Source organism: Budorcas taxicolor, chromosome 18, assembly GCF_023091745.1.
Source record: "Budorcas taxicolor isolate Tak-1 chromosome 18, Takin1.1, whole genome shotgun sequence".
NCBI classification, from domain to species: Eukaryota; Metazoa; Chordata; class Mammalia; order Artiodactyla; family Bovidae; genus Budorcas; species Budorcas taxicolor.
Genome location: NC_068927.1, coordinates 67,963,878 through 67,987,271, shown reverse-complemented (window position 1 = coordinate 67,987,271; position 23,394 = coordinate 67,963,878). Strand labels below are relative to the sequence as shown.

At 58.8% G+C, this 23,394-nt stretch overlaps 3 protein-coding genes and 1 pseudogene across 3 annotated transcripts; 3 read left to right on the top strand and 1 right to left on the bottom strand.

Moving 5' to 3' along the window:
* Positions 1–201: 201 nt before the first annotated feature.
* On the bottom strand, positions 202–1,532 carry LOC128064121 (WW domain-binding protein 4-like; annotated as a pseudogene).
* A 2,007-nt stretch (positions 1,533–3,539) lies between these two features.
* Positions 3,540–13,114, top strand: MZF1 (myeloid zinc finger 1). Its single transcript, XM_052655620.1, has 5 exons — positions 3,540–4,835; positions 5,197–5,380; positions 5,857–5,927; positions 6,037–6,157; positions 10,957–13,114. The coding sequence occupies exons 1-5, from the start codon at positions 4,443–4,445 to the stop codon at positions 12,390–12,392; spliced, it is 2,205 nt and encodes a 734-aa protein (XP_052511580.1). The 5' UTR covers positions 3,540–4,442; the 3' UTR covers positions 12,393–13,114.
* A 4,060-nt stretch (positions 13,115–17,174) lies between these two features.
* Positions 17,175–19,925, top strand: UBE2M (ubiquitin conjugating enzyme E2 M). The gene is made up of 6 exons (XM_052655639.1): positions 17,175–17,340; positions 18,469–18,563; positions 18,681–18,719; positions 18,832–18,935; positions 19,242–19,305; positions 19,406–19,925. Exons 1-6 carry the CDS (start codon positions 17,232–17,234, stop codon positions 19,544–19,546), a joined length of 552 nt encoding a protein of 183 aa, XP_052511599.1. The 5' UTR covers positions 17,175–17,231; the 3' UTR covers positions 19,547–19,925.
* Positions 19,926–20,497: 572 nt separating this feature from the next.
* On the top strand, positions 20,498–23,217 carry CHMP2A (charged multivesicular body protein 2A). Its single transcript, XM_052655637.1, has 6 exons — positions 20,498–20,644; positions 21,342–21,555; positions 22,362–22,541; positions 22,623–22,753; positions 22,835–22,896; positions 23,010–23,217. Exons 2-6 carry the CDS (start codon positions 21,388–21,390, stop codon positions 23,135–23,137), a joined length of 669 nt encoding a protein of 222 aa, XP_052511597.1. The 5' UTR covers positions 20,498–20,644; positions 21,342–21,387; the 3' UTR covers positions 23,138–23,217.
* The last annotated feature ends 177 nt before the right edge of the window (positions 23,218–23,394 follow it).

Genomic DNA, 23,394 nt, shown 5'->3' with positions numbered 1-23,394 from the left:
CCAGTCAATTCTAAAGGAAATCAACCCTAAAGGATTCATGCAGAAGCCGAAGCTCCAATACTTTGACCACCAGATGCAAAAGGCCGACTCACTGGAAATGACCCTGAGGCTGGGTAAGAATGAGAGCAGGAGAAAGGGGCGACAGAGGATGAGATGGTTAGATGGCATCACTGACTCAGTGGACATGAGTTTGCACAAACTTCAGGACACCACTTTGGGTTCCCCACCAACATCAACTTCTGAAGTTGATACATATCATTTTCAGCGCTTTGAAGTTCCAAATCTACCTCCTCATGGGACTCAACATCTTGTTTAATTTCTTCCCATTCTCTATATGGGTTTGATTTTTTTTTATTGTATTTATTTGGGTTGTGCTAGGCCTTCAGTGCTGCGCAGGCTTTTCTCTAGTTGCAGAGAGCGGAGCCTACTTTATAGTTGCAGTTCGTGGGCTTCTCACTGAAGTGACTTCTGTTGTGGAGCATGGACTCCAGGGCTGTGGGCTTCAGTAGAGTTCCCGGGCTCTGGAGCACAGGCTCTATAGTTGCGGTGCATTGGCTTAGTTGCTCTGTAGCATACGGGATCTTCCCAGACCAGGAATCGAACCCAGTCTTCTGCACTGGCAGGTAGATTATTTACCACTGATCCACTGATATATATATATATATATATATTTTTTTTTTTTTTTTTCCCCTAATGAGTTTTGGATTTTTCTTCATTTGGACCTGATGAACTCTTCCTTTAGGTATTTTTTTCCTTTCTGTTTCTGTTTCAGTACTTTTATCACTATTTTTAGTTTCTTCCTTAAACTTTAGCTTTTACATTGCTGTAGAGAGCTTTCCTTCCCCCCTCCCTTTTTTGCTTCCTGTTCCACCATCAGTAACTATGTGAATCTGATAATTTGGACTCTTCCAGGGTAGCAAGTAACTTTTAATTGACTTTACTAGATAAGAGATCACCAGAGTGTGGAATGAAATCATCAGGATTTTCCCATCTGGATTCCCCTGATGGTTATAATAATATGTATAACCATCTTCACTTAATCCTTGTACCCAGTCTTCACTGCTTCTTTTTTAAGTCTCCTTGAAATCCTTCAGGTTTTTCCCACTGAGGTCCTCTTGTGATAAGATCATAATAGAAATGGTAACCCTCAGAGATAACTCATTCTGTCCATCTGCCCTTTTAAGGGTCTTTTTTTGTCTTCCTGCCGATTTTGATGCGGAGATGGATGGAACAGCACTGGTCACTAACGATATGCTTGGCTCTGAAATTTCTGACTCTAAGCCAAACCTTTTCAAATCCTGTGAGTATCCTTTCAGGGCAGCTACCTCCACTGCAGCAAACTCCTTAGATGCTTTTTCTTCTTCCTTTCCCTTCTCCAGGCTTTCCTGTTTAATCTCACATATCCTCTTTGACACATTTTCTTTATGATTCTTTCCTCTTTCAAGAAAGTAAACACTAGGCCTATTGTCCACTATCCAACACCTGCAGTACTCACAGAATTGCTTTGGCTGTAACTCCCAGTAGTCTTCCATGGACTGGACCAGCCACTCTGCGGGTCATCCCCAGGCCTGGGTGAGGCTCACATTCCCTATGCAGGATGAGTTGGGGCCCAGCTCACCAAGAGGCCCACTGGAGCCTCTGAGCCGGGACCCAGTCTCTTTCTTTCCATCATCCTTTGTACCACCTTCCTTCCCTGGGTCTCTTTCACTGTTTTCTCTTTCTTCCTATCTGTTCCACATTCGGGGAGAAATGGTTGCTTTCAGACTGTCAAAATTTTAATTTTTGAAACCGCTGAAAACAAACGCAGTGAGCATGTGTCAAAGAGGTGTTTACCTCCGGTGGGAACTAGCAGGATGACACAGGTGGTTCTGGGAAGGTGAGAGAGAAGAAACAACAGAGAGGGTGAAACAACAAACGAACACTGAAATAATAGCGCGAAGTCAGACTGTCGGTGTCCCACACAGGCATCTTAGTGTCACACAGGGTGGCTTAAAAAAAAACTTGGGGTACCCTTCTCTACTGGACAGCAAGCATTTACAATCTATCAACCTTTTACAAGTTGGCATCAACCTATCAACCTTTTACAAGTTAGCATCTAACGTCACAGTATCTGAACTCTGATCAAGAGTTGCTTCGCTTAGGGAATCAGTCTGAAGCAGTCTTACTAGAGATGGTGCTAGGACTCCCAGCCATCTTTTTTCTCTTATTGGCAAGTTTTGGGTAAGTTCCCTTAACAAGTGGCCCTCCTGCTCCGTCTGTCTCTCTTCTTGCTGTCACCCTTCTCTGAGCCCTTGAAAACTCTCGACTCATTTCACTCTATCTCCAATTTCTGTCCACGTCTCTCCTCTTGCTTCTGTACTCCGGATCCTCGTTTGTCCCTTGAATCTCGCGATCTGCACGTCTCGCTGTAAATCGAATCTCCTTTTGTTTCTCCTTTCCTCTCCATCCCGGCCCTGATTTCTCTCCCTCTTGTTAACTGTTCTGACACACATCTGACCAGCCCTGACTCTGATCTAGGTCTCTGAGAGTAGAAAGCCCTCTCCGCTGTCTGTCCTGCCTGTGTCTCTGTCACTATGTGTTCACTTACTTTCACTCTCTCCTCGCTATCTCGCTCGCTCAGCATCTCTACCCTCACCCCACCTCTCCCGTCCTCTCAGACACCAGCCGGTACACGGGGTTGCCCTGGAAACCACCTGCTCAGCCCACCGGTTACCGTGGAGACGCCCGGGGCCCGCCTACCGCCAATGACAACAGAAGAGCGTCAACGGGCCGCGCAAGCGCGCGGAAAGCCAACCGACCACACCGCTCGGGCCCGGCTCTCGGGGGGCGGAGGCCAAAGTGGCAGGCTCGCTTGCGGTCCCCAGCGCGGAGGAAGGGGTGACCCAGTCTCTGCGGGGAGTCGCCATGGAGACGGGGGCTGAGGGCGTCCTAGCGAGGGCCGTGACTGGTGCAGAGCCCTAACTCCCAGAAGCCCGGTAGAGAGTTCAGGAAGCTTGCTGGAAGGCGGTGCTGGGCGCATTTGCCCCTGAGAAGCTTGCTCGCGTCGACGGGTGCCGGGACGCCTGGAAGTGAGGCTCGGAGGGCGGGGAGACACGGCCCCGAGAGTGGCCCGACAGGCGGGAGGAGGGTGGAAACTGAGGCGAGGATGGAAACAGGCGAGCGCGGAAACTGAGGCGGGGGGCGGGCGCGCGGGGCGGCGCTCGCGCTGCTGCGCGGAGCACTGTGGGAGCTACAGTCTGGCCGGGAGGGGAGGCCGACGAGTGCGCATGCTCGGGAGCGCGGTGCGGCCAGCTGAGCGCCGAGGGGAAGGCGGGGGCCCCTCGGCCCGGAAGGTTTGGACGGGGACCCGGACGGCAGTCCTGCGGGGCGCGGGGCAGGGGCCTGGCGCTCCCTGCGAACTGGCCCTGGGTTGTCGCGCGCGGCGCGGCCATCACTGCGGGTTGCCACGGCGACAGAGCCTGGAGTCCCCGCCCCATTGCCATGGCGGCACCCGGATCTGCCCCGGCTCCCTGAGGCGAGCGCCGCCCGCCCCGGCTGCTATTCGACATAGTTCGGGAAGCTCCGCAGGGCCGGCAGGGTCGCGGAGGCCCAGCCTTCCCCTGGGATTTCAGGCCGACTTGGAGCCTTGAGGAGCCAAGGTCAGATTCACGGGATCAGGCGGCCTCGAAATCGAAATAAACGCCGGTTTCTTCCCAAAGCTCGCGCCGTACCTCCCGCTGCAGGAGCAGTGCGAGTGTAGCGGGGGTCGCCCCCGTTTGCAGACGGGGGGGGCGGAGATTCACAGTGGCACAGCGACAAGGCAGGATTGTGGCAAATAGGCTGGGTCGGGATCTCCGGCTCTCCTCGCAGGCTCCAAGGCCAGCGGTCTCGGGCCCCTGGCACCCCTCTCTCAAACGCCATCACCCGCTAGCCCCACCTGAGTCAGGAGGTCGAGGAGATAATGGGGCTCAGAAAAGGGGGCTGGATGGGAGGAGGATGGCGACAGAGTGATGTGCCCTACAGTGGGCCTCGCACAGGTGTGGGCTGGGGCCGCTGGAGGGGGGCTGCCCTGTGAAACCACGCTGGGGGGCAACAGTCGGAGAAACACGCAGGAGAGTGGATGGCAGTGATGGGCCGGCGCTGGCGGGGGCGAGGTGGCGGTGGTGCGGATGCCCAGCGGCGGGGGTCGTAGGTGTCTCTCTTGCCAGGAGAGGGCTGAGGGCAGGGCTCAGGCGGTGCGTGTAGACGGGTGGGATTTAGCAGGCAGAGGAGGTGCCTTCTGGGCCTGAGGAACAGGCCAGAGACTGCACACACCCAGCTAGACGGGTTCAGCGAGGGCTGGCCGGCCCCACGCGGCAGCCTCTGGCCTGAGCGGCACGCCAACTGTCCCCATCGCAGCAGCCTCCGCGCGCTCCTCCCTGGGGGTGGACACTGGCCTCAAGAGCCCCAGCCTGGTCTTTCCGATGAGGCCAGCGGCTTTGGGCTCCCCGGGCCGCGCATCCCTAGAAGATGAGGGGCCTGTCACGGTGAAGCTGGAGGACTCTGAGGAGGGCGAACTCGCCGCCTGGGATCTGAGCCCAGAGGCGGCACGGCAGCGCTTCCGGCGCTTCCGCTATGAGGAGGCCGCGGGGCCTGGCGAGGCGCTGGCCCGGCTCCGGGAGCTCTGCCGCCAGTGGCTGCGGCCCGAGGCGCACTCCAAGGAGCAGATGCTGGAGCTGCTGGTGCTGGAGCAGTTCCTGGGCGTGCTGCCCCTCGAGATCCAAGCCCGCGTGCGGGGACAACAGCCAGGCAGCCCTGAGGAGGCCGCGGCCCTGGTGGAGGGCTTCCGCCGGGAGCCAGGAGGGCCCCGCAGATGGGTGAGTCAGCCAGCGGCCTGGGGTCTTTGCCTCATCCTGGGGACGCCCTGCTCAGCAGGACGCTAGTCCCCCGCGGTCTGGAAGGGGTCACCTGCAGCAGAGCCTGTACCAGGGCAGCCGTGGTTCCAATTCCAGCCCTCCATCAGCTGGAGTCAGGACTCAGGCTGCATGGGGCGGGGGCTGGGGGTGGGGGTGGGGGTCGGTGTCGGCAGAGGAGAGCAACTGCAGGGTGTCCCTGCCCTCTATGTCAGTCCCTGGGGACCGTGGGTCCTCAGAGGCCGAGTCAGGACCCCTGGGATCCCAAGAGGGTGGAGGCCAGGGAGCTCCCTACCTGAGCTGCTGATGGGGGGCACCTACCTAGGTCACGGTCCAGGTGCAAGGTCAGGAGGTGCTCTCGGAGAGGACGGAGCCCCCCGACTTCCAGGCCCTCCCTCAGCCCACACCTGAGACTCCAGAACCGGGGCTGGAGATGCCCCCTGGGGCCACGGAGCAATCAACACTGGGCCTGCCGGTGAAAGAGGAGTCCGAGGTTACCGAGGAGCCAGGTAAGGGCAGGCGGTGTGCCCTCTGCTTCGGCGGCCCCCGCATCCCGCCCAGCCAGTGGTAGCCATTCTCCCCTGTGGGCCAAGCCTGCCACAGCTGTGGTTCCTTCCATGTCCTCAGTCAGCATGGCGCTAGCTCCTGGGGTTTCCGTGTATGGGAGACAGGAGTCCTCTCCCTGAGAAGATCTGCGGTGGGTGGGGGTGGGGGGTGGGGGCTGGGGGGGCATTAGCGAACTGCTGCAGACCAGACAGCAGACTGGAGCGTTGGAGGGGGGGGTTGGGGGGGGGGTCCTTCTCTCCTCCACCTCCCAGGCAGGTGCCAGACACGCCCCCACACCACGTTCCTATGTGACCCCGAGAGCCCCCTGCCACGCCAGCCCCAGGTCCCACCCCACCGGATCCCAGCACCTGGCACAGCACTGAGGAGGGCGGCAGGGTGGGGCGCCCTGGAGCTTCCTGACCACACCCTCCTCCTCCAGAGCCACTGTGTCCTCGGCCTCTAAGCAGCCCGCAGGGGACCCCTTTCACTCTGCTCCCTGACCAGGCCCAGGTGAGTCCCTGCCCTGGGAGCCTCAGCGGGTGGGGCTGGGTGTGGGCCGGGTGGGTCCCTCCTGGGTGGGCCTGGCCACACAGACCAGCAGTGACCGCTGTGGTTTCAGGACTATGGCGTGGTGCTGGACCAGGCCTCCCCCCATAGTGAGTCTGGGCCTGAGGGTTCCTCCTGGAGGCAGCACTGCCGGGCCCTGTGGCAGGAGGAAGCTGGGGGCATCTTCTCCCCAGGTGAGTAACACAAGGCCCCCTTCCTCCAGCATCACCTACGCACCCACATTGCCTGGGCGGCCCCTGCAGTATTCAGCCTGCTTCAGCACCTGCCCTCCAAAGCCAAGCCCTCCATTAACCTCCCAGCCCCGTAAACCCTCCTGAGAGCAGGACTCATGTTCCCCACCTCCTCCCAGCCCTGGCATCCTGGATGGCCCCCAGGTTCCAGGCCTGCGTCCCACCAACTGGACAGCAGGTCAGCAGGGTGGACAGACAGGAGGGACCTTCACACAGGTGGGGACTGGGCGGGACAGCACAGTGTCCCACCCAACCACCCAGGTTCTCAGGCCAGACGCCTTGCTCAGTCCACCTCGGTCACATGCCTGCCATGGCCCACCATCGTCCAGGCCCCATCTCATCTTCATCCCCACTCCCTGGGCCCCTGCACTTCTGGGTTTACTCCCATGTTCTGGTGGACCTTCCTGTGAACTCTGGGGCAAGAGGTAAAGTTCTGAGAGGTGTTACATATCTAAAACACATTCGTCTAGCGCTCCACATCACACTGAATTTTGGCTGGGTGAAGAGCTCTTTTTATTGACTCAGTCTCCAAACATCTTTTTCTTAACTGCTGTAAAACTGGATCAAAACATTTTTTATCACCACTGTTGGTGAGCCTAACTTTAATTCAATTTCTCAACTGTGGGAAGCTGCCCTGAATTGTTTCTTTGAGTTCCTTCCCCTGCACTGTTCTGTTCCCTTGTTTCGAGAATGCCCGTTACTCGGTTACTGGACTCGAGGACAAATGCTCCAGTGTTCTGTTCTCTGCAATTTCCCATCCCTTTTTTTCTACTCTATCTTCCAGAAAATTTCTTCATGTATCCTCCAGATTCTTCTTTTGAGATTTTCACATCTGCTACTAGAGTTTCAGTTCCCACCAGTGTCTTCTTTCCCTGAATACTTATTTAAGCCACTTTCTGTTCTTACAGTGGTAACATCTTTCCTTATTTCTCTGAGGATAATAATTTGTTGTTGTTCAGTCCCTAAGTTGTGTCTGACTCTTCTCAACCCCATGGACTGCAGCACGCGAGGCTTTCCTGTCCTTCACTATCTCCTGGAGTTTGCACAAATTCATGTCCATTCAGTCAGTGATGCCATCCAACCATCTCATCCTCTGTCCTCCCCTTCTCCTCCCACCTTCAGTCTTTCCCAGTATCAGGGTCTTTTCCAGTGAGTCAGTTCTTCACATCAGGTGGCCAAAGTATTGGAACTTCAGTTTCAGCATCAGTCCTTCCAGTGAATATTCAGGACCGATTTCCTTTAGGATGGACTGGTTTGATCTTACAGTCCCAGGGACTCGCCAAGAGTCTTCTCCAACACTACAGTTCAAAAGCATCAATTGTTCAGTGCTCAGCCTTCTTTATGTTCCAACTCTCAAATCCATAAATGACTACTGGAAAAACCATAGCTTTTACTATATGGACCTTTGTCAGCGAAGTAGTATCTCTGCTTTTTAATACGCTGTCTAGGTTGGTCATAACTTTCCTTCCAAGGAGCAAGTGTCTGTTAATTTCATAGCTGCGTCCATCCATGGTGATTTTGGAGCCCAACAAATGATGACTTGTCTTCAAGCTTTCTCCCAGGGTGCTCTCTGATCTCTCTGGCAGGTGAGAGAGGGCGGCTGGGAGAGATGAAGAGTTTGCTCCCCATAGAGACCCACTTCTTGTGTGACATGAATGGGTGGGTGGAACAACCGTGGATGCCACTGAAGGGGTCACAGGGCACCCTGGCTGGGCAGTATGGAGGCGGGCGCCCTTGCTGTGAGGATCTTCAGTTCTTGCCTCTTGAGTGTCCTAAGAAGGCACGTCTAGCCTCTTGCCTACATCCTGGCTGGGAGACAGGTTGGCATCTCAGTCCCCTGGGTGGCTTTGCTTACCCCCTCGACTTCCTCAGTGTTGGTGCACACCCTCCACCCAGCCTTTTGCCAGGATGGGAGAAGAGATCCAGAAATCAGAGCTACTGCAGTGCCCACATCCTCCATTTCCTCAGAATTGTGTGCAGAGAGGGCCCAGTGCTGTTCCCTGAGGTACCCAGCTTCAGCTTGAGTCAGCTTCCCCCACCCGCCTGGCGTCCCTGCCCCTTTACCTGCCTGGCCAGAGGGACCTGGTCCTTCCAAACCCTGAACTTTTTGAGCCTTTGAGATCAAACAGGTTCATTTCTTTCCATTTTCCCCACTGCTGCACAGTTACTGTTTGCTCGGTCTGCCATCCAGAGTAGAAATATCAGGGGTTGCTTTGTTTCCTTTCCTCTTCATCTTTGTGGATTTTATACCTTGAAGAAAACAAAACCTTTATGGTGGTTTTTAATGCTGTTTCACAATGAAACCAATTTAAATAGATACTATTATTACCTAGAAGTCCCCATTTGCTGTTTTTATCAATAAAGGGCCCAAACTCATTCTTTCTTCATGGATGCTGACCCATCCTTTGAGAACCTGGACATACCTGACGTTATTTCTGGACTTGTTAGCTAGCTTGGTTTCCTGAGGTGCGAGTGCTCCCGCTGGTTGCACTGCAAACAGCCCGCCCTTCACGGCTCAGGGAGCTCCTCGTCTGTCCCTGCACTAAGCACCATCCTGGGTGACAGGCTGCCACGGAGTCCATCGTGACTCTGAACTGGAAGGCTCACCTGGGCCCCCAGCCGTTCAGTGGAGATCCCTCTGCAGGCTCACACACCAAAGGTCTGTGGGTGGACTGGACTCACCCAGGCCGAGTCCTCAACCCCCTGCTTCGCAGCGGAACCTGGCCTCAGCCCCCTGGTCTCTGCAGCCTTAGCACTTGCGAGCACAGTGCCCAAGCGCTGGACAGCCCTTTCTTGCTTTGGAGCTGCCCCAGGCATTTTGAAGGGTCTTCTCTCTTGCTCTGTCAGTGCTGCAAACTGAAGCTGAGCGAGGGTCTGGCAGCCACCCCTCCACTGCCCCAACTTGCAGCTGCGGGCCCTGCTGGGCAGCTAGTGCCCTGCCTCTCCCAGCACTGCACAGTCTCTGCTCTCTCCAGCCACGCTGGCGGCCCCGCCTACGGCCCCTCAGCGGGTCCTTTCTCTGCCGCCCCGGTCTTTCCTTGGGCTGCACTTGCCCACAGACAACCACAGCCCCCTCTTCAAATACCGGTTCCCTCAGCCACCGTGGGCTCCACACCACTGGGTGTCCTGGCTGCTCCCCTTGCCCTCCACAGAACGTCTGTGCAGCCAGTGTTTTCATCAGGAGAACATTCTGAATAGGTAGCATTCACGTTAGAAAATTCAGAAGGCCCGAGGGCATATACAGCGGAGCACCCCTCCCCTGCCTGAATCACATGGTCCTGCAGCCCAACAGCCAGCAGCACTGGTCTTTTGTGTGGACTTACAGAAAGATTCTGTGTGCAGGAAAGCAAACACAAATGTGGATGCATGCTCATCTGCCGTCTTTAAAACACACATGGAGGCTTAATCTTCACCCTGTTCCCCGCCTGACATTTTTCGTGCATCTTGCCACTTGAACACACAGCAGCAAGCGCCCTCCTCTTTGGACAGCTCCCCAGGACACACCTGTTGACCCATCCAGGCTCCCACTGACACTCTTTTGAGTTACTTTTTATTGAAAACTGAGAACCCTCCTATACCAGTCATTTCACACAGGGAGGAACACACTGGTGGAGAAGTACCTATAAGTGGAATTGTTGGATTAGCCTATGGGACATTGATCGTTCGATGTACTTGGTGACACCAGCTTGTCTGTGCTCACCAGCAATGCACACAGACACTTGGGTTCTGGAGCAAGGGTGTGGAGCAGCAGACAAGTGTGGCCCTAACGTGCAGTTGTCTTATGGGGAACTAAGCATGCTTTAGGGAACTTAAGCATCAGTGGCATTTCCCTTCCTTTTCTAGTCTTCTGCCCACATCCTTTCCTGTCGACTGATTGCTGCTGTTACTTTGATTAATTAGACCCTTGACTCTGGAGGGTTTCTCAGTTTGTCATTCATCATGTGACTCTTGAGGGTTTTTGCTGAACACAAGTGATTTCCTTTGATGCAGTATAATTTATCTACGGTTTCCATGGCAGCTTACAGGTTTTCTGTCATCCCTGAAGCCCCTGCTCCTCTCTCTGTGTCCCTAATGTAATTCCCTCCTCCTCCGTGCCAGGCTCGCATCTCCTCCCTCCTCCAGCATCTAAGGATGGAGTGCTCACAGCCTGGCTGGAACCTGCTCCTTTGAGCCAGACGCCTAGCCCTGTCCAATCGCAGGCAGGCCCAGGGCCTCCTGTGCCCTGTAAATGCCACGGCACCACGTCCACACTTCCCTACAGACAGGGCCAGACTCCCCAGTGGCTGCACGAGGTCTCAGCAGCGCCTCGGGAGCCGCGCTGTCATCACAGGCAGGGCACAGCAGACAGAAGTCCTGGTGCCTGCATTTCCCACCTGTTCGCTCCACTTCCAGCCTCCCTCAAACCCACCCACTTCTCTGCATCTGTGGGAACCAACATCACCCACCTGCCCAGTGCAAGGGCCACTTTTGCACTACAGCCCTTCGAGAAAGGCAGTTTTGCAAACTTAGGCCACAGGTGAAAAGCCCGTCGCCAGTTTTTAGTATTCCGCCTGTCTGTCCCATCCTTACCGCCTTCGGAAGCCTGCTCAGACAGAACCCCTGCCCCTGCCCAGGTGACTTCTGTCTGCCTCCTTGGGCAGTTTTAGGTCGCTCCATTTCACACCCTTTCCCCAGGGCTGGCGTGTCTCTGGGCACCAGCGGGTTCTCTGTCATGCATGAGTGGATCCCCCTGTGCCATGCAGGGTTTACACCCCAGATGGACAACGTCTCTGTGGACCCGGACATCGTGAGCCCCCACGTCCACCTGCCCTGGGACCTCGGTGTGGCCAGCCTCACAGGCCGACAAGGGTCAGCCTCCCACGAAGGTGGCTATTCACACGTGCTAGCGCTCTCCAGCAACCTGGGAGGTGAGCTGGACCCCACGGAGGATGCCGGCCAGGGCCTGGGCCACGGGCTGGCCGTGGTGAGCTGGCGTGCCCCCAGGGGTCGCAGCCGGGCTCGGGGGCGCCCCGGCACAGGGGCCGGAGCTGAGCGAGGGGGCCGCTGCGACATGTGCGGGAAGGTGTTCAGCCAGCGCAGCAACTTGCTGCGGCACCAGAAGATCCACACCGGGGAGCGGCCCTTCGTGTGCGGCGAGTGCGGCCGCAGCTTCAGCCGCAGCTCGCACCTGCTGCGCCACCAGCTCACGCACACCGAGGAGCGGCCCTTCGTGTGCGCCGACTGCGGCCAGGGCTTCGTCCGCAGCGGGCGCCTGGAGGAGCACCGGCGCGTGCACACAGGCGAGCAGCCCTTCCGCTGCGCCGAGTGCGGCCAGAGCTTCCGCCAGCGCTCCAACCTGCTGCAGCACCAGCGCATCCACGGCGACCCACCGGGCCCCAGCGCCGCGCCCCCCGCCCCTCCCGGCGCGCCCGAGCCCCCCGGCCCCTTCCCGTGCAGCGAGTGCCGCCAGAGCTTCGCGCGGCGCGCCGTGCTCCTGGAGCACCAGGCAGTGCACACGGGCGACAAGTGCTTCGGCTGCGCTGAGTGCGGCGAGCGCTTCGGCCGCCGCGCGGCGCTGCTGCAGCACCGGCGCGTGCATAGCGGCCAGCGGCCCTTCCGGTGCGCCGAGTGCGGCCAGAGCTTCCGCCAGCGCTCCAACCTCACGCAGCACCGGCGCATCCACACGGGCGAGCGGCCCTTCACCTGCGCCGAGTGCGGCAAGGCCTTCCGCCAGCGGCCCACGCTCACGCAGCACCTGCGCGTGCACACAGGCGAGAAGCCCTTTGCCTGCCCCGAGTGCGGCCAGTGCTTCAGCCAGCGCCTGAAGCTCACGCGCCACCAGCGGACGCACACGGGCGAGAAGCCCTACCGCTGCCGCGAGTGCGGCCTGGGCTTCACGCAGGTCTCCCGGCTCACCGAGCACCAGCGCATCCACACGGGCGAGCGGCCCTTCGCCTGCCCCGAGTGCGGCCAGCGCTTCCGGCAGCACGCCAACCTCACGCAGCACCGGCGCATCCACACGGGCGAGCGGCCGTACGCCTGCCCCGAATGCGGCAAGGCCTTCCGCCAGCGGCCCACGCTCACACAGCACCTGCGCACCCACCGGCGCGAGAAGCCCTTCGCCTGCCAGGACTGCGGCCGCCGCTTCCACCAGAGCACCAAGCTCATTCAGCACCAGCGCGTGCACAGTGCAGAGTAGCCGGGGCAGGCGGCCCCACCATCGTCCACCGTTGGGGGCGGGCTGTGTGTGGAACACCTACCTCATGGGGTTGCTGAGACCCGTGATCGCGTGGGTACAACCCAGCTCTCTTAGGGCCCGGCTCCCAGTAGGTGCTCAATAAACGCACAGAACCTCTGTCTGGGTCTGCACCCACTGTCTGCCCACCTGCCTGGACCCCTCTCAGCCCTCACTACAGGTCTACCACCTTCTCTGTAACCACGTGGCTCCTGCAAGACCCAGGGCTCCCGGCAGATGTGGCCTCTAGCAGGGCCTGCCCACGTCTGCAGGACGTCCCCTTACAGCAGGGCTTCTGTACTATTTGCCTTCAACCCACCTCTCTGCCGGCCAAGTCAACGGCCAGGAGAGGGCCAGGAGAGGACCAGGAGGGCACAGCCCTGCCAGCCAGCCAAGACCATTGGGTGCTAAAGCATCAAATGGGTGCCATTAGTCCACTGCCAGCCTGAGTTTATGTGTTTATGAAACCGAGGAGGCCATATCTTAGCTGTAAAAGCTGTAAGGTTTTAAGTGGGAATCTAGTCTTAGGAGACTTTCCTCTGTTCCCACAGACTCCAGCCGGTCTGAGAACCAAAGCTGGCGGCAAGGCTAGGCCAGTTCCCCAGCCCTCCAGGTGCTGTCGTGGGCTGTTCTCTTCCCTCCCTGGCCCCAGGCACAACCCCTAAGTACCCCCCAACTGGAAGGTCTCTATCACGTGTGTTCAGTAACTAGTCACAGGACACACCAGCTGCTGACATACAGGTGGACAGACACTGGCAGCTCCAGGTCAGAGTTCTGCAGACTTGAGGGCGGGACCTCTGGACCCCTCCTGCCTTTTCCTGTGCCACTGCTGCTTTTGCCCTGTCCTCCCCTTCCATCCTACCGCTGGGGCCTTGACACGGCCCCCCTTTCCCCCAATGGATGGCGGAAGGACCAGAGACCACGGGTGAAAGGCAGTTCCAAAAAGGGGATATTCATGCAGCAGGGTCTGGCTTGGGACTTGAACCTCACCCTAGACTGGAGTCAGCCTGATCTTGGTCTAGAGGTCTAGAGGGTTCTAGGAACAGCCCTTCCAGAAGCACAGCTGCTACCTCACCTGCCACTTTGAGTCGCCCCAGTCCCTACAAGACTTGGGCCCTGGTATCAGGAAAAGACAAGCAGCCTGGGCCAGGGGCTCCCTACCAACATGCGAGAGAAGGCCCGCTCCAAGCCGCAGGCCCCCTCCTCCCCAACTCGACCCTTCTCCTTCTCCCTCCCCGCTAGTCTAGCCCCAGCCACAACCAGAGCCATTCTTGGCATCTACTGGACAGGGAGGCCTGGCGTGCTGCGATTCATGGGGTCGCAAAGAGTCGGACACGGCTGAGCGAATGGACTGAACTGAACTGAACTACATCCAGCAAGGCCTGCCACTCCCCAAGGCAGGGGCACTCCTGTGCGGCACGATCAGGACTGAGGCGGGGCAGGGTGGGGGTGGGGGTCCCCTGGGCCCTTTGACCGCACTCAGTTCTCTGGTCACAAACGGTTCTGAGAAACCTGGTGTGAGATATGTAGAATCAGAGGGAAGAGGAAGACAGAGAGGGGCTGAGGAATCAGATCAGAGAAGGCACACGAATGAACACAGGTAGCCAGTAGCTAGTGGTCTCAGGTTGGAGGAATGTTGCCGGAACTTTATAAAATCCTGTAATGTGGATTTTTTTTTTATGACTTGTGTGACTTATAATCTGAAAAAAAGAAAACTCATCTTTGGTCATCTTTGTGTTCATCATGAAATCTGTGCAGATACAGCTACATAAAAACATGACATTCCACACAGGAAAAATTACAACAAACATGAAAAGCATGGAGACATCTGGATGGGACCCCACACCCAAATCCTTGAGAAGTCCAGGGACCCACCTCCCAAAACAGCCCTCTGAGAAGAAGTCAACGTGAACAGCTACGTGAGGGCAGCTGACCAGGGACACCTTTGCAATCCAGTCACACTGGCTACAGGTCAAGACCCAAGTGTTACCATGCAATCAAGACAGAGGGCTTGGACAGAATGACCATTTGGCCAGAGCCATAGAAGAACCCAGGAGAGGACTACCTAAGCACTGGCCATCTAGGAAAGCTGCAACACTGCCCAGTCAGCCTGTCCCCCGACTGTCTGTATCCCAGCTCATGCTGTCCACTCCCGAGCCCAGCCGGCTGCCCCATGCCACATCCATCCAGTTACTCTCATCAGCACCGCAGCCTCCCAAATCTATCCACTTGTCTCCACCAATCAGCACCGCTCTGATTCCAGCCATCCACCTCCAGCCTGGAGGCCCACAGCACTCAGCCTCCCTGCCCTGCCCACTCCTGCTCCCTCATTCCCTGGACAGACCCTTTCTTCCCAGTGTCAGGACCCAGAGGCTGGGGTAACACTCGTAGGTGCACTTTCACCCTCACAGCCCACACACCAGGTTCTGTCCACTCCTCTGCCCGGCCCCTCCACAGCACTGGCCCCAGCTTCCCTCGGGGCCTTCGCATGCATTAAGCCCTGTGCTGCCTACTAAAGGCGGCAGGACCAAGGGCCGCAAGCACCTGTACCACCCAAACCACCTGTGCCTCTCTGCCACTTGAGTGAGCACGAAGGTGACAAGCTTAGCTGCACCACCTCCAACCCAGCCGCCCGCCTCACTTAGGCCATCCCCTCCTCCTCGGTCCAGACACTATGGCCCCCTTTGCTTAGCATTTTGTTTCATGATCAAGTCTTACCCACTGTACGGCGGGGAAGCCACAAGATCAAAGATCACACAAGTCTAGCTGTGGACTGTTACCTCTCCAGGGAATCAATACTCTATCCCGAGATGGGACCTTAGCTGAAGGGTCTCAGCAACTGGCCTGAGGATGGACACATGAACCAGGCTGGCCAATAAAAACCATCCCTGAGACTTTGGTTGGAAACTGCAGGATGGTCATCAACCCTCACGTGCCGTACAAAAAAATCACCAAGAGGAGAGCGGATGAGAAGAACAAAAAGGAAAACTGAGTTTGGAAGAGGCCTCCGCGTCCCAGGAACAGTCATGCCTGAAGCCTGAGAACACTAGGATGGTTGCGATCTCATCCGCGCCAAACCTGAGGTTTTCTGCAGCTTCCGATCGCTCAGCCTCACCCCAGCACCTCTCCAGCACACAGCTCTCAAGGAAATCAACGAAGCCGGCAGTGTGGGGCGAGGACGACCAGATGGTTGAAGGGGGGCTTCCGGAATGGCGGAAAGAGAATGCAAGCGGGAGAAAAAGGGAACGGCTGCACAGCCACGACTAGGATATGAGACCACGGAGCCCAAGGACGCCGAGGGTACCCGAGAGGAGGCTGGGGTCGGCAGGGACGCCAAATCACGGCCCGAAAAGGTGGAGGTTACTTTCTGGGGTGAGGATCGGGCCGGGGTAGCCAAGAGGAGGCCATGGCCCACCACTAGCGCGGGCCCAACTGGGCCGCCGGACTACTCCCGCCTCAGCGACAGGATGGGTCGTGCGGCAGGAGCCTCATTCGGACGCGGGAAGGCTCAGGGGCAGAGCCCCGGCCGCCCCCCGGGCCCGGCCCCCCGCCCCGACCAGCCCTCGTGGCGCCGCTCACCGCCTGACGGTGTCCTTGGTGACAGCCTGAAGTCGCAGAGCCGCTCCGCGCCGCCTGCTCGCGCCTCCCAACGCACGCTGAGCGGTGATTGGAGGGGAGGCTGGCTCCGCCCACCTCGCGGACGCAGACGGCGGAAGACCGGGGGTCGCCTGCGGGGAAACTCTAGACCCGTGCGGAGGGCTGCGCCCAAGCCTGTGAGCCCGTGTAAACCTCCACAGTGTTATACTACCCTCTGACACGTTTTATTTGCTAGTTTACCTCAACCAAACTCTGCAAGCGGGTTCTCTGGGCCTGAGATGGGACCCCGAAGGTTCTGAGTCATGCACGCTAGGCCACGCTCCTGGCCTTGCTCAGGCTCTGACCCTAACCCTGCCTCCGTCTGTGGCCCCTGGGGTCAAGCCCCTTGTTTGGCCCGCCTATGCCGCCGTCCGCACGACTGCGAGTGGGCAGGGCGGTCCGCAAGTGAGGCGGCCTGCATCTGCCCCACTTAAATATGGCGGCGACACCGCCATCCCCCTCCTCCCTGGACTCGCGGGCGTCCCCGGAAGTGACCGGCCCGGCCTGCACGAACGGAAATACCCGAACCAAGCCGAAGGAGCCCGATCCCCAAGTCCCAGCGCGGAGCAACGTGGGGCGGTGGCAGCGGCTGCGCAAGCGCACAGCGCAGGCCGGGCGGGAAGAGCCGAAGCGGGCAGGCGACGGAAGTAGCCGAAGCGGTGGGGCGCCCGAGGCCGTTGCGGACCTCCGCGCCGAAGCCGCTGCTGCCACGGAAGCCGGCCCTCCTGTCTAGTGCACGGCCATCGCAGCCCCCGCCTCCCCCTTCCGCCTCGAGCCGCAGAGCCCTCGCGAAGAGAGCGAGTGACCAGGCCCAGGGACACGGCTTGAGGACCCCGCGTCCGCAGCCGAGCCTGAGGACGCCGGAGCGGACGGCCGGGAGGAGGGAGCGGCGGGTGGGGGCGGGGCCGAGTGAGCCCGAGAACAGCCGAGCGGGCCCGAACGCCGCCGAGCGGGCCCGAGGCGCCGGGCCAGGCCAGAGCCGACTACGGGAGCCGACGCGGGCCGCGCGGTGGGCGCGGAGCAGCGCGGCAGGCCCGGCGGGCGGCGGCAGCAGCCGGAGAGGCCGCGGCGGCGGGTCCGAGTGGCGGAGGGGGCGCGGGCGGCGGCGGGGGGCCGGGTGGCCGGGGTCCCGGGCCCCGCAGCGGCGGCAGCGGCGGCGGCGGCAGGATGATCAAGCTGTTCTCGCTGAAGCAGCAGAAGAAGGAGGAGGAGTCGGCGGGCGGCACCAAGGGCAGCAGCAAGAAGGCGTCGGCGGCGCAGCTGCGGATCCAGAAGGGTAAGGGGAGTCGGGGGATGGGCGTGGAGGTCGGAGGTCAGAGCCTGGCTCGGGGTGATACGGGAGTCAGGTGTGGAGTAATGCGGCTGCCAGGGGTCAAAGGTGTCAGAAACGGGGAGGCCGCGGATGTGGGGATCGGAGACCAGGGCCTGGGGGCCGAGGGGCCGGGGATGGGGTAATACAATCACCAAAGTGGTCGGAGGTAGGGGGACCGAGCAGGGGGCACTGAGCGTGTTCGGAAAGCTAGGAGTCTGATACTAGGGACCGAGAATCTGAGGGTGGCAGCGGAAGGGGGAGACCGGGAACTCGAGAGTCTGGGGGTCAGACGGGAACCTGGGCGACAGGGAGAGGAGATAGGGACAGTGGGGCCGAGGATTGAGGATCGGGGTGGGAGATTTAATGTATTAACGCTAGAGTCACTGGGAATCAGAGTCAGACCTGGTGAAGTGGGTTCTGGGGCCTGGGTGTCGTGGGTCTGGGTGAGTCACATGTCAGTTTAGGGTGACAGGAGGAGGGAGGGATGCTGGGTACCAGGGATTATAGAGATAGGAGTAGGGTTGGGTTTAGACCATGCTGCTGGAGATACTGGAACTCTTATGCTCAGAATAGTATAGGGTAGGAGGCTTGGGAACTCACAGATCTGGAGGTCAGATGGGATCCTGAGTTTAGGACGACAAGCAGAAAGGAGTGTATGGACAGTGGGGGCCAGGGACTGCGGGGGGTGGTGATTTAGGGTGAGGAAAGGGAATAAGATCCTTGCATCTGCGCAGACAAGTAGAGACTCCTCTAGAAAGCGGAGGTCGCGGTCAGGATGCTGGATTTGGGGTGGGACACACAGGAGTGGGAACATGTAGGACCTGGGCCGGGGGACTTACGACTGTGGATTTAGAAGAGTTAGAGCTTGCCCCCCAGGAGTTCCAGCATATCTGCAGTGTTCCATAGATATGGAAGAGCCTGTCTGGAGACGAGGAGCAGAAGGAGCAGGGAGAGGGTGGGGGTGTGGCCCACTGCCCAGGACAGAACTGGGGTCCTGGGTAGAGGTTATGGAGGCTCTGCTGGCACCTGCTCTGAGCACCCCCTATCTCCCCCTTTCCTGGCCTGTTTCCCTTCTCTGCTGTGAAAACCCAGACATAAACGAGCTGAATCTGCCCAAGACGTGTGACATCAGTTTCTCAGATCCAGACGACCTCCTCAACTTCAAGCTGGTTATCTGTCCTGATGAGGTGAGGGCACGCTTAACTGGATTCTCAGGCACAGCAGGTGACACCACCTCAAGTTGGCTGGTTCACCTGCCGGGCCTTGCAGAGTGGGGTTCTGACTCCTCTCCTCTTCCTTCACAGGGCTTCTACAAGAGCGGGAAGTTTGTGTTCAGTTTTAAGGTGAGTCTCAGGCGTGCAGGGGTGGCTCCCTGGAGTGAGGAAGCAACAGCTGAGGCCCCAGCCAGGCACTGCTGTGCACCTATCCACTTGCCCTCTCTTCTCCTGGAGCCAGGTGGGCCAGGGTTACCCGCATGACCCCCCCAAGGTGAAGTGTGAGACGATGGTTTATCACCCCAACATTGACCTCGAGGGCAACGTCTGCCTCAACATCCTCAGGTGAGGGCACTGGCCCTCCACTACGCTGCCCAGCCCTGCCTGCCAGGCCCCCTTCGTGACCTTGCACTATACCAGTCTCTTTCCCTTCCCTCCCCCTTGTGGTCCGTGTGTCCCTCTGTCTCTTCAGCTCTGCGTTTTCTTTCTCATGGCTTGACCTTGGCTTTCTGGCCTGTGCTTCTCTGCACCCTCCCGCTAGCATTTCCCGACCGTGCTGTCCCATGCCCTGGGCCTGACCTGTCTGGTCCCAGCAGGGCCTGTGGTGGCTGCCCGCTCACCAGCCCCTATCATGATGCTCTCTGCCCACAGAGAGGACTGGAAGCCAGTCCTTACGATAAACTCCATAATTTATGGCTTGCAGTATCTCTTCTTGGTGAGTAGGGGTGGGGGTGGGAGGGCGGCTGGGGGAGGTTGGCCCTCTGCCTTCTGGGCTTGTTGACCTCCTGCCCCCACCCCCCCCATACCGGCCACAGGAGCCCAACCCTGAAGACCCACTGAACAAGGAAGCCGCCGAGGTCCTGCAGAACAACCGGAGGCTGTTTGAGCAGAATGTGCAGCGCTCCATGCGGGGTGGTTATATCGGCTCCACCTACTTCGAGCGCTGCCTGAAATAGGGCTGGCGCATACCCACCCCTGCCAGGGCCACCAGCCCCGGCGTCCCCTGCAGATATTTATTGGGGGCCACAGGTGGGGGGACAATGGGGCGGCCGGTGGGGGAATCCCATGCCCTGGCCGGCCACCCCCCCTGCTACCCGCTCCTAGTTTTTTTTTTTTAAACCACCATGTGATTAAGGTCGGCGCTGCCTCCCCCGACCCGCTCAGCGACGGGAAATGAATTGGCTTGTCTAGCCCCCCGCTGGGTGCTGTCCAGCCCCACCCCCTACTCTGGGCTCTGGGGTGGGTGGCCATGGGGACTGGGTGGCTGGGGACCCGGCACCCCACCCCTCCACCACTGGAGGTCCCACCAGGCTATTAAAGGGGAATGTTACTGCATGGCCTCCGCCTCTTCCTTTTGTGGGGTGGGAGGGGCAGGTGATGGCCGCCAGAGCTCCTGCAGCAAGAGTGGTGGGAGTTGTGTGCTCACAGGTGGTATGAGGGGACTCCCCCTCAGGCAGGATGAGATGAATCCCATTCTGGGACAAGGGAGGGGCAGGATCCAGTGACCCCTGGCTTCCCGGCCAGTGAGCCGGCACAGGGGCTAAGTCCGCACCATCTGCTGTTCCGCCCTCCTAACGGAGGAGGAAAACTGCCTGGTGCCACTGGGTACCTGAGGTTCGGAAACAGCGCGAGTTCTGGGTCCCTCAGATGAGCAGAGCTCTACAGTGGGTGACGTGGTGGGGTGCAGGACCGCCGGGTGGCTGGAAGGAAGGCGCCCGAAAGGGCATCAAGCCCACGGGGCCAAGACGGGACAGGGGCTCAGCTCCCTTAGGCTGGACTTGAACCTACGGAACACCAAGCTTGCGGCAGCGAGACGGAAACTGCTGCGCATGCGCTTGTGGCCGGCACGGTCCTCGGCGCGTGCGCACGCGCGCTGTTGGCCCCGCCCAGCATTCCGGGCGCCAGAGGGGCGTGTGACGTCAGGTGGTTTAATCCGGAAACGGCGGTGACGGCCGAGGCGACAGAACAGAGGGGCTGTCGTTGGTGGGCGCTCCAGGGCTCTGGACGAGACGAGCGTGACCCGGAAACGGAAGCGAGTCCCCATCCCAACTCCGGTGAGTCGCCCCTACTGGGGCGCGGGCCCTGGGTGGGCGCGTGGGCGGCGGTGTTCGAGGGCCTCGCCCCTCCCTGGGGCCCTCCCTTATCTCCTGGGTCCCCATGCTGTTTTGTTTTCGGTGCTCAAGACCCCGAAAGGCCCCAAGAGTTTCCTGGGTGAACAAGGCACGCCATCACCTAAAATCCCGCCCTCTGTACAGGAGTCCCCAACATCCCCCAGCCTTATTCTCCGCATCCAGGTTCCCTCAGCATTTAAGACCCCCGCCCTAAACTGAATGCCATCCACGCGCTGTCAGCTTCGGAGCCCCCACATCGACCCTGTCTGTAGCACTTGCGGCCTCCAGCTCCTCATGTTAGGGACCCTGTCAACTGGCCTTTCCCTGGCGCTCCGGGTTTCGAGCCCCCTCTCCCCGCGCCCGTCCCCCTGCTGTATCCACACATGGTCACCTCCAGCTTAGGTCCATTGGACATTCTAGGGTCTCATTCCAGAGTCAGGAGGAGATTGAAGCCCAGGACCTCTGTAGGGGCACTGCGGAGTAAGAGGAGCTGGGGTGGCTGGGGTTCCCCAAGTTCCAGGCTCCACTCTTTCTCCTTTCATTTGTTTTCTCCCTGCTCACCCTTTTCCTTTTTGTGAGTCCTCGTCTGTCCCCGCCCATACACAATGTGACCCCAGCTGTGCCTCACACCACCCTACAGCCAGGTTTCACGCTAGCCCCAGGCTTACTGGTAGGCTCCTGCTGCCATGGACCTGTTGTTTGGGAGGCGCAAGACGCCAGAGGAGCTGCTGCGGCAGAACCAGCGCGCCCTGAACCGGGCCATGCGAGAGCTGGACCGTGAGCGACAGAAGCTCGAGACCCAGGAGAAGAAAATCATCGCGGACATCAAGAAAATGGCCAAGCAGGGCCAGATGGTAAGCTTGATTGGGAACAAGCTGGGACTCCAGGCCAGGTGCCGTCGCTTGGTCAGAACCTGGGGCTGCAGCAAACGGGACAAAACAGGACGTGTGTTCTAGGGAAATGGAGTGAAGGGTTCAAGTGAGGCTTTCCTTAGTTTCAGAGTCCAAAACTGCTGTCTCTGTGGAGTTGATATTAGAGCCTTGAGAAATTGAGAGCGACCCTGCAAAGAGCCAAGTGCCAAGTGTGTCAGAACAGCACGTTTGGTGAGGGAGTGATAGGGAAACTCAGGAGTGGTCCATCCCAGACCACTTAGAATCATGCGCAACAGTGGGAGCTGAGGGCTGAGTTGAAGTAGTTACTTCAATAGATGTGGCATGGGATCCATTTTCCCTGAGGTCAAACTAGCAAGTTTTGGCCTGTGCAGCTTGTTGAGGAGGTGCCATTTCCTGGGATGAGCAAAGCAAGGAGGAGCTTTGGGAAGTCATAGCTGAGCTTGTATGTAAATCAGTATTTGGTTCTTGAGGTGAGCACGGCCTGTGAGGTGGAGGGGGAGATCCTCTTTCTTTGGCCAGGATTGAAATTCAGGAATGAGTGTTGACTAGACATGGAAGAAAAAAGATTCCTCAAGGGTGGGCCCTGCTTTTCTTCCGGATTCCTGGACCAGAGGTGAAAAGCCTACAGAGGGACCTCTGCAGTGGTGACCCAGGACATGTGTGGGTAGGGGGTAGCAGTGAGCACTGGCGCAGGTCCCTAGGAGCCCCTGAAGGCCTCAGTGAGCGCACCCCCAAGGCTCGCTCCCTGTCCTCTGTCCCCTCCTCAGGACGCGGTTCGGATCATGGCGAAAGACCTGGTGCGCACCAGGCGGTACGTCCGAAAGTTTGTATTGATGCGGGCCAACATCCAGGCTGTGTCCCTCAAGATCCAGACACTCAAGTCTAACAACTCAATGGCACAAGCCATGAAGGGTGTCACTAAAGCCATGGGCACCATGAACAGACAGGTTTGCCTCTCCCCATCCCCCCCCCCCCCCCCCCCGCAGCCGCTGACCTCAGGCCCAGACTCACCCTCCTCCCCCTTTCAGCTGAAGTTACCCCAGATCCAGAAAATCATGATGGAGTTTGAGCGGCAGGCAGAGATCATGGACATGAAGGAGGAGATGATGAACGACGCCATCGATGACGCCATGGGGGACGAGGACGACGAAGAGGAGAGGTTCGGAGACGGCTAGCGGGAGGGTGGGGAGGGTTGCCTGGCTCTGCCCCTGATCCTCATAAGCTTTCCCTGGTTATCTAGTGATGCTGTTGTAGCCCAGGTCCTGGACGAACTGGGGTTGAGCCTGACAGATGAGCTGTCAAGTGAGTGTTTACACCTTGGGGCCTGTGTTAACCCTGTGACCCAACCACCACCTCCCTCTCCCTGCATTACTCCCTTCTGCATGGGCGCTCTTCCTAACCCCCACTCTCTGCAGACCTCCCTTCCACTGGAGGCTCCCTCAGTGTGGCTGCCAGTGGAAAGAAAGCAGAGGCTGCAGCCTCTGCCCTGGTGGACGCAGATGCAGACCTGGAGGAGAGGCTCAAGAACCTTCGAAGGGACTGACTGCCTGTGCTTCCCCAGGGAGCCAGTGGATGGCATGGCATTTTCATTGTACCTTCTGTAATAAAAGAAGTTGGACACTAGTTCTGAGGTTAGGAAGTCACTCAAGAGGCTTGGTAATGTGCCCGTCAGTCAGGGTGTGGGATAGAGGGCTGGAATGGTTTCATCTGGGCAAGCCTACCAGGTCCTCAGGAGGTGACGGTGAGCTGCAAACACTGGCACAGCACCCCTCCTGCCTCAGCCTCAAGGGTAGCACCCCC

What these genes read in the sequence shown, in the direction of transcription:
- CHMP2A (XM_052655637.1), top strand. Translation starts at nt 21,388, where the DNA reads ATGGACCTGTTGTTTGGGAGGCGCAAGACGCCAGAGGAGCTGCTGCGG. An exon ending in TGGCCAAGCAGGGCCAGATG is followed by an intron (nt 21,556 to 22,361) that starts GTAAGCTTGATT and finishes TCCCCTCCTCAG; the next exon opens with GACGCGGTTCGGATCATGGC. An exon ending in CCTGACAGATGAGCTGTCAA is followed by an intron (nt 22,897 to 23,009) that starts GTGAGTGTTTAC and finishes CACTCTCTGCAG; the next exon opens with ACCTCCCTTCCACTGGAGGC.
- MZF1 (XM_052655620.1), top strand. Translation starts at nt 4,443, where the DNA reads ATGAGGCCAGCGGCTTTGGGCTCCCCGGGCCGCGCATCCCTAGAAGAT. An exon ending in CAGGAGGGCCCCGCAGATGG is followed by an intron (nt 4,836 to 5,196) that starts GTGAGTCAGCCA and finishes GCACCTACCTAG; the next exon opens with GTCACGGTCCAGGTGCAAGG. An exon ending in TGGGGGCATCTTCTCCCCAG is followed by an intron (nt 6,158 to 10,956) that starts GTGAGTAACACA and finishes TGTGCCATGCAG; the next exon opens with GGTTTACACCCCAGATGGAC.
- UBE2M (XM_052655639.1), top strand. Translation starts at nt 17,232, where the DNA reads ATGATCAAGCTGTTCTCGCTGAAGCAGCAGAAGAAGGAGGAGGAGTCG. An exon ending in TGGTTATCTGTCCTGATGAG is followed by an intron (nt 18,564 to 18,680) that starts GTGAGGGCACGC and finishes CTTCCTTCACAG; the next exon opens with GGCTTCTACAAGAGCGGGAA. An exon ending in AGTTTGTGTTCAGTTTTAAG is followed by an intron (nt 18,720 to 18,831) that starts GTGAGTCTCAGG and finishes TCCTGGAGCCAG; the next exon opens with GTGGGCCAGGGTTACCCGCA.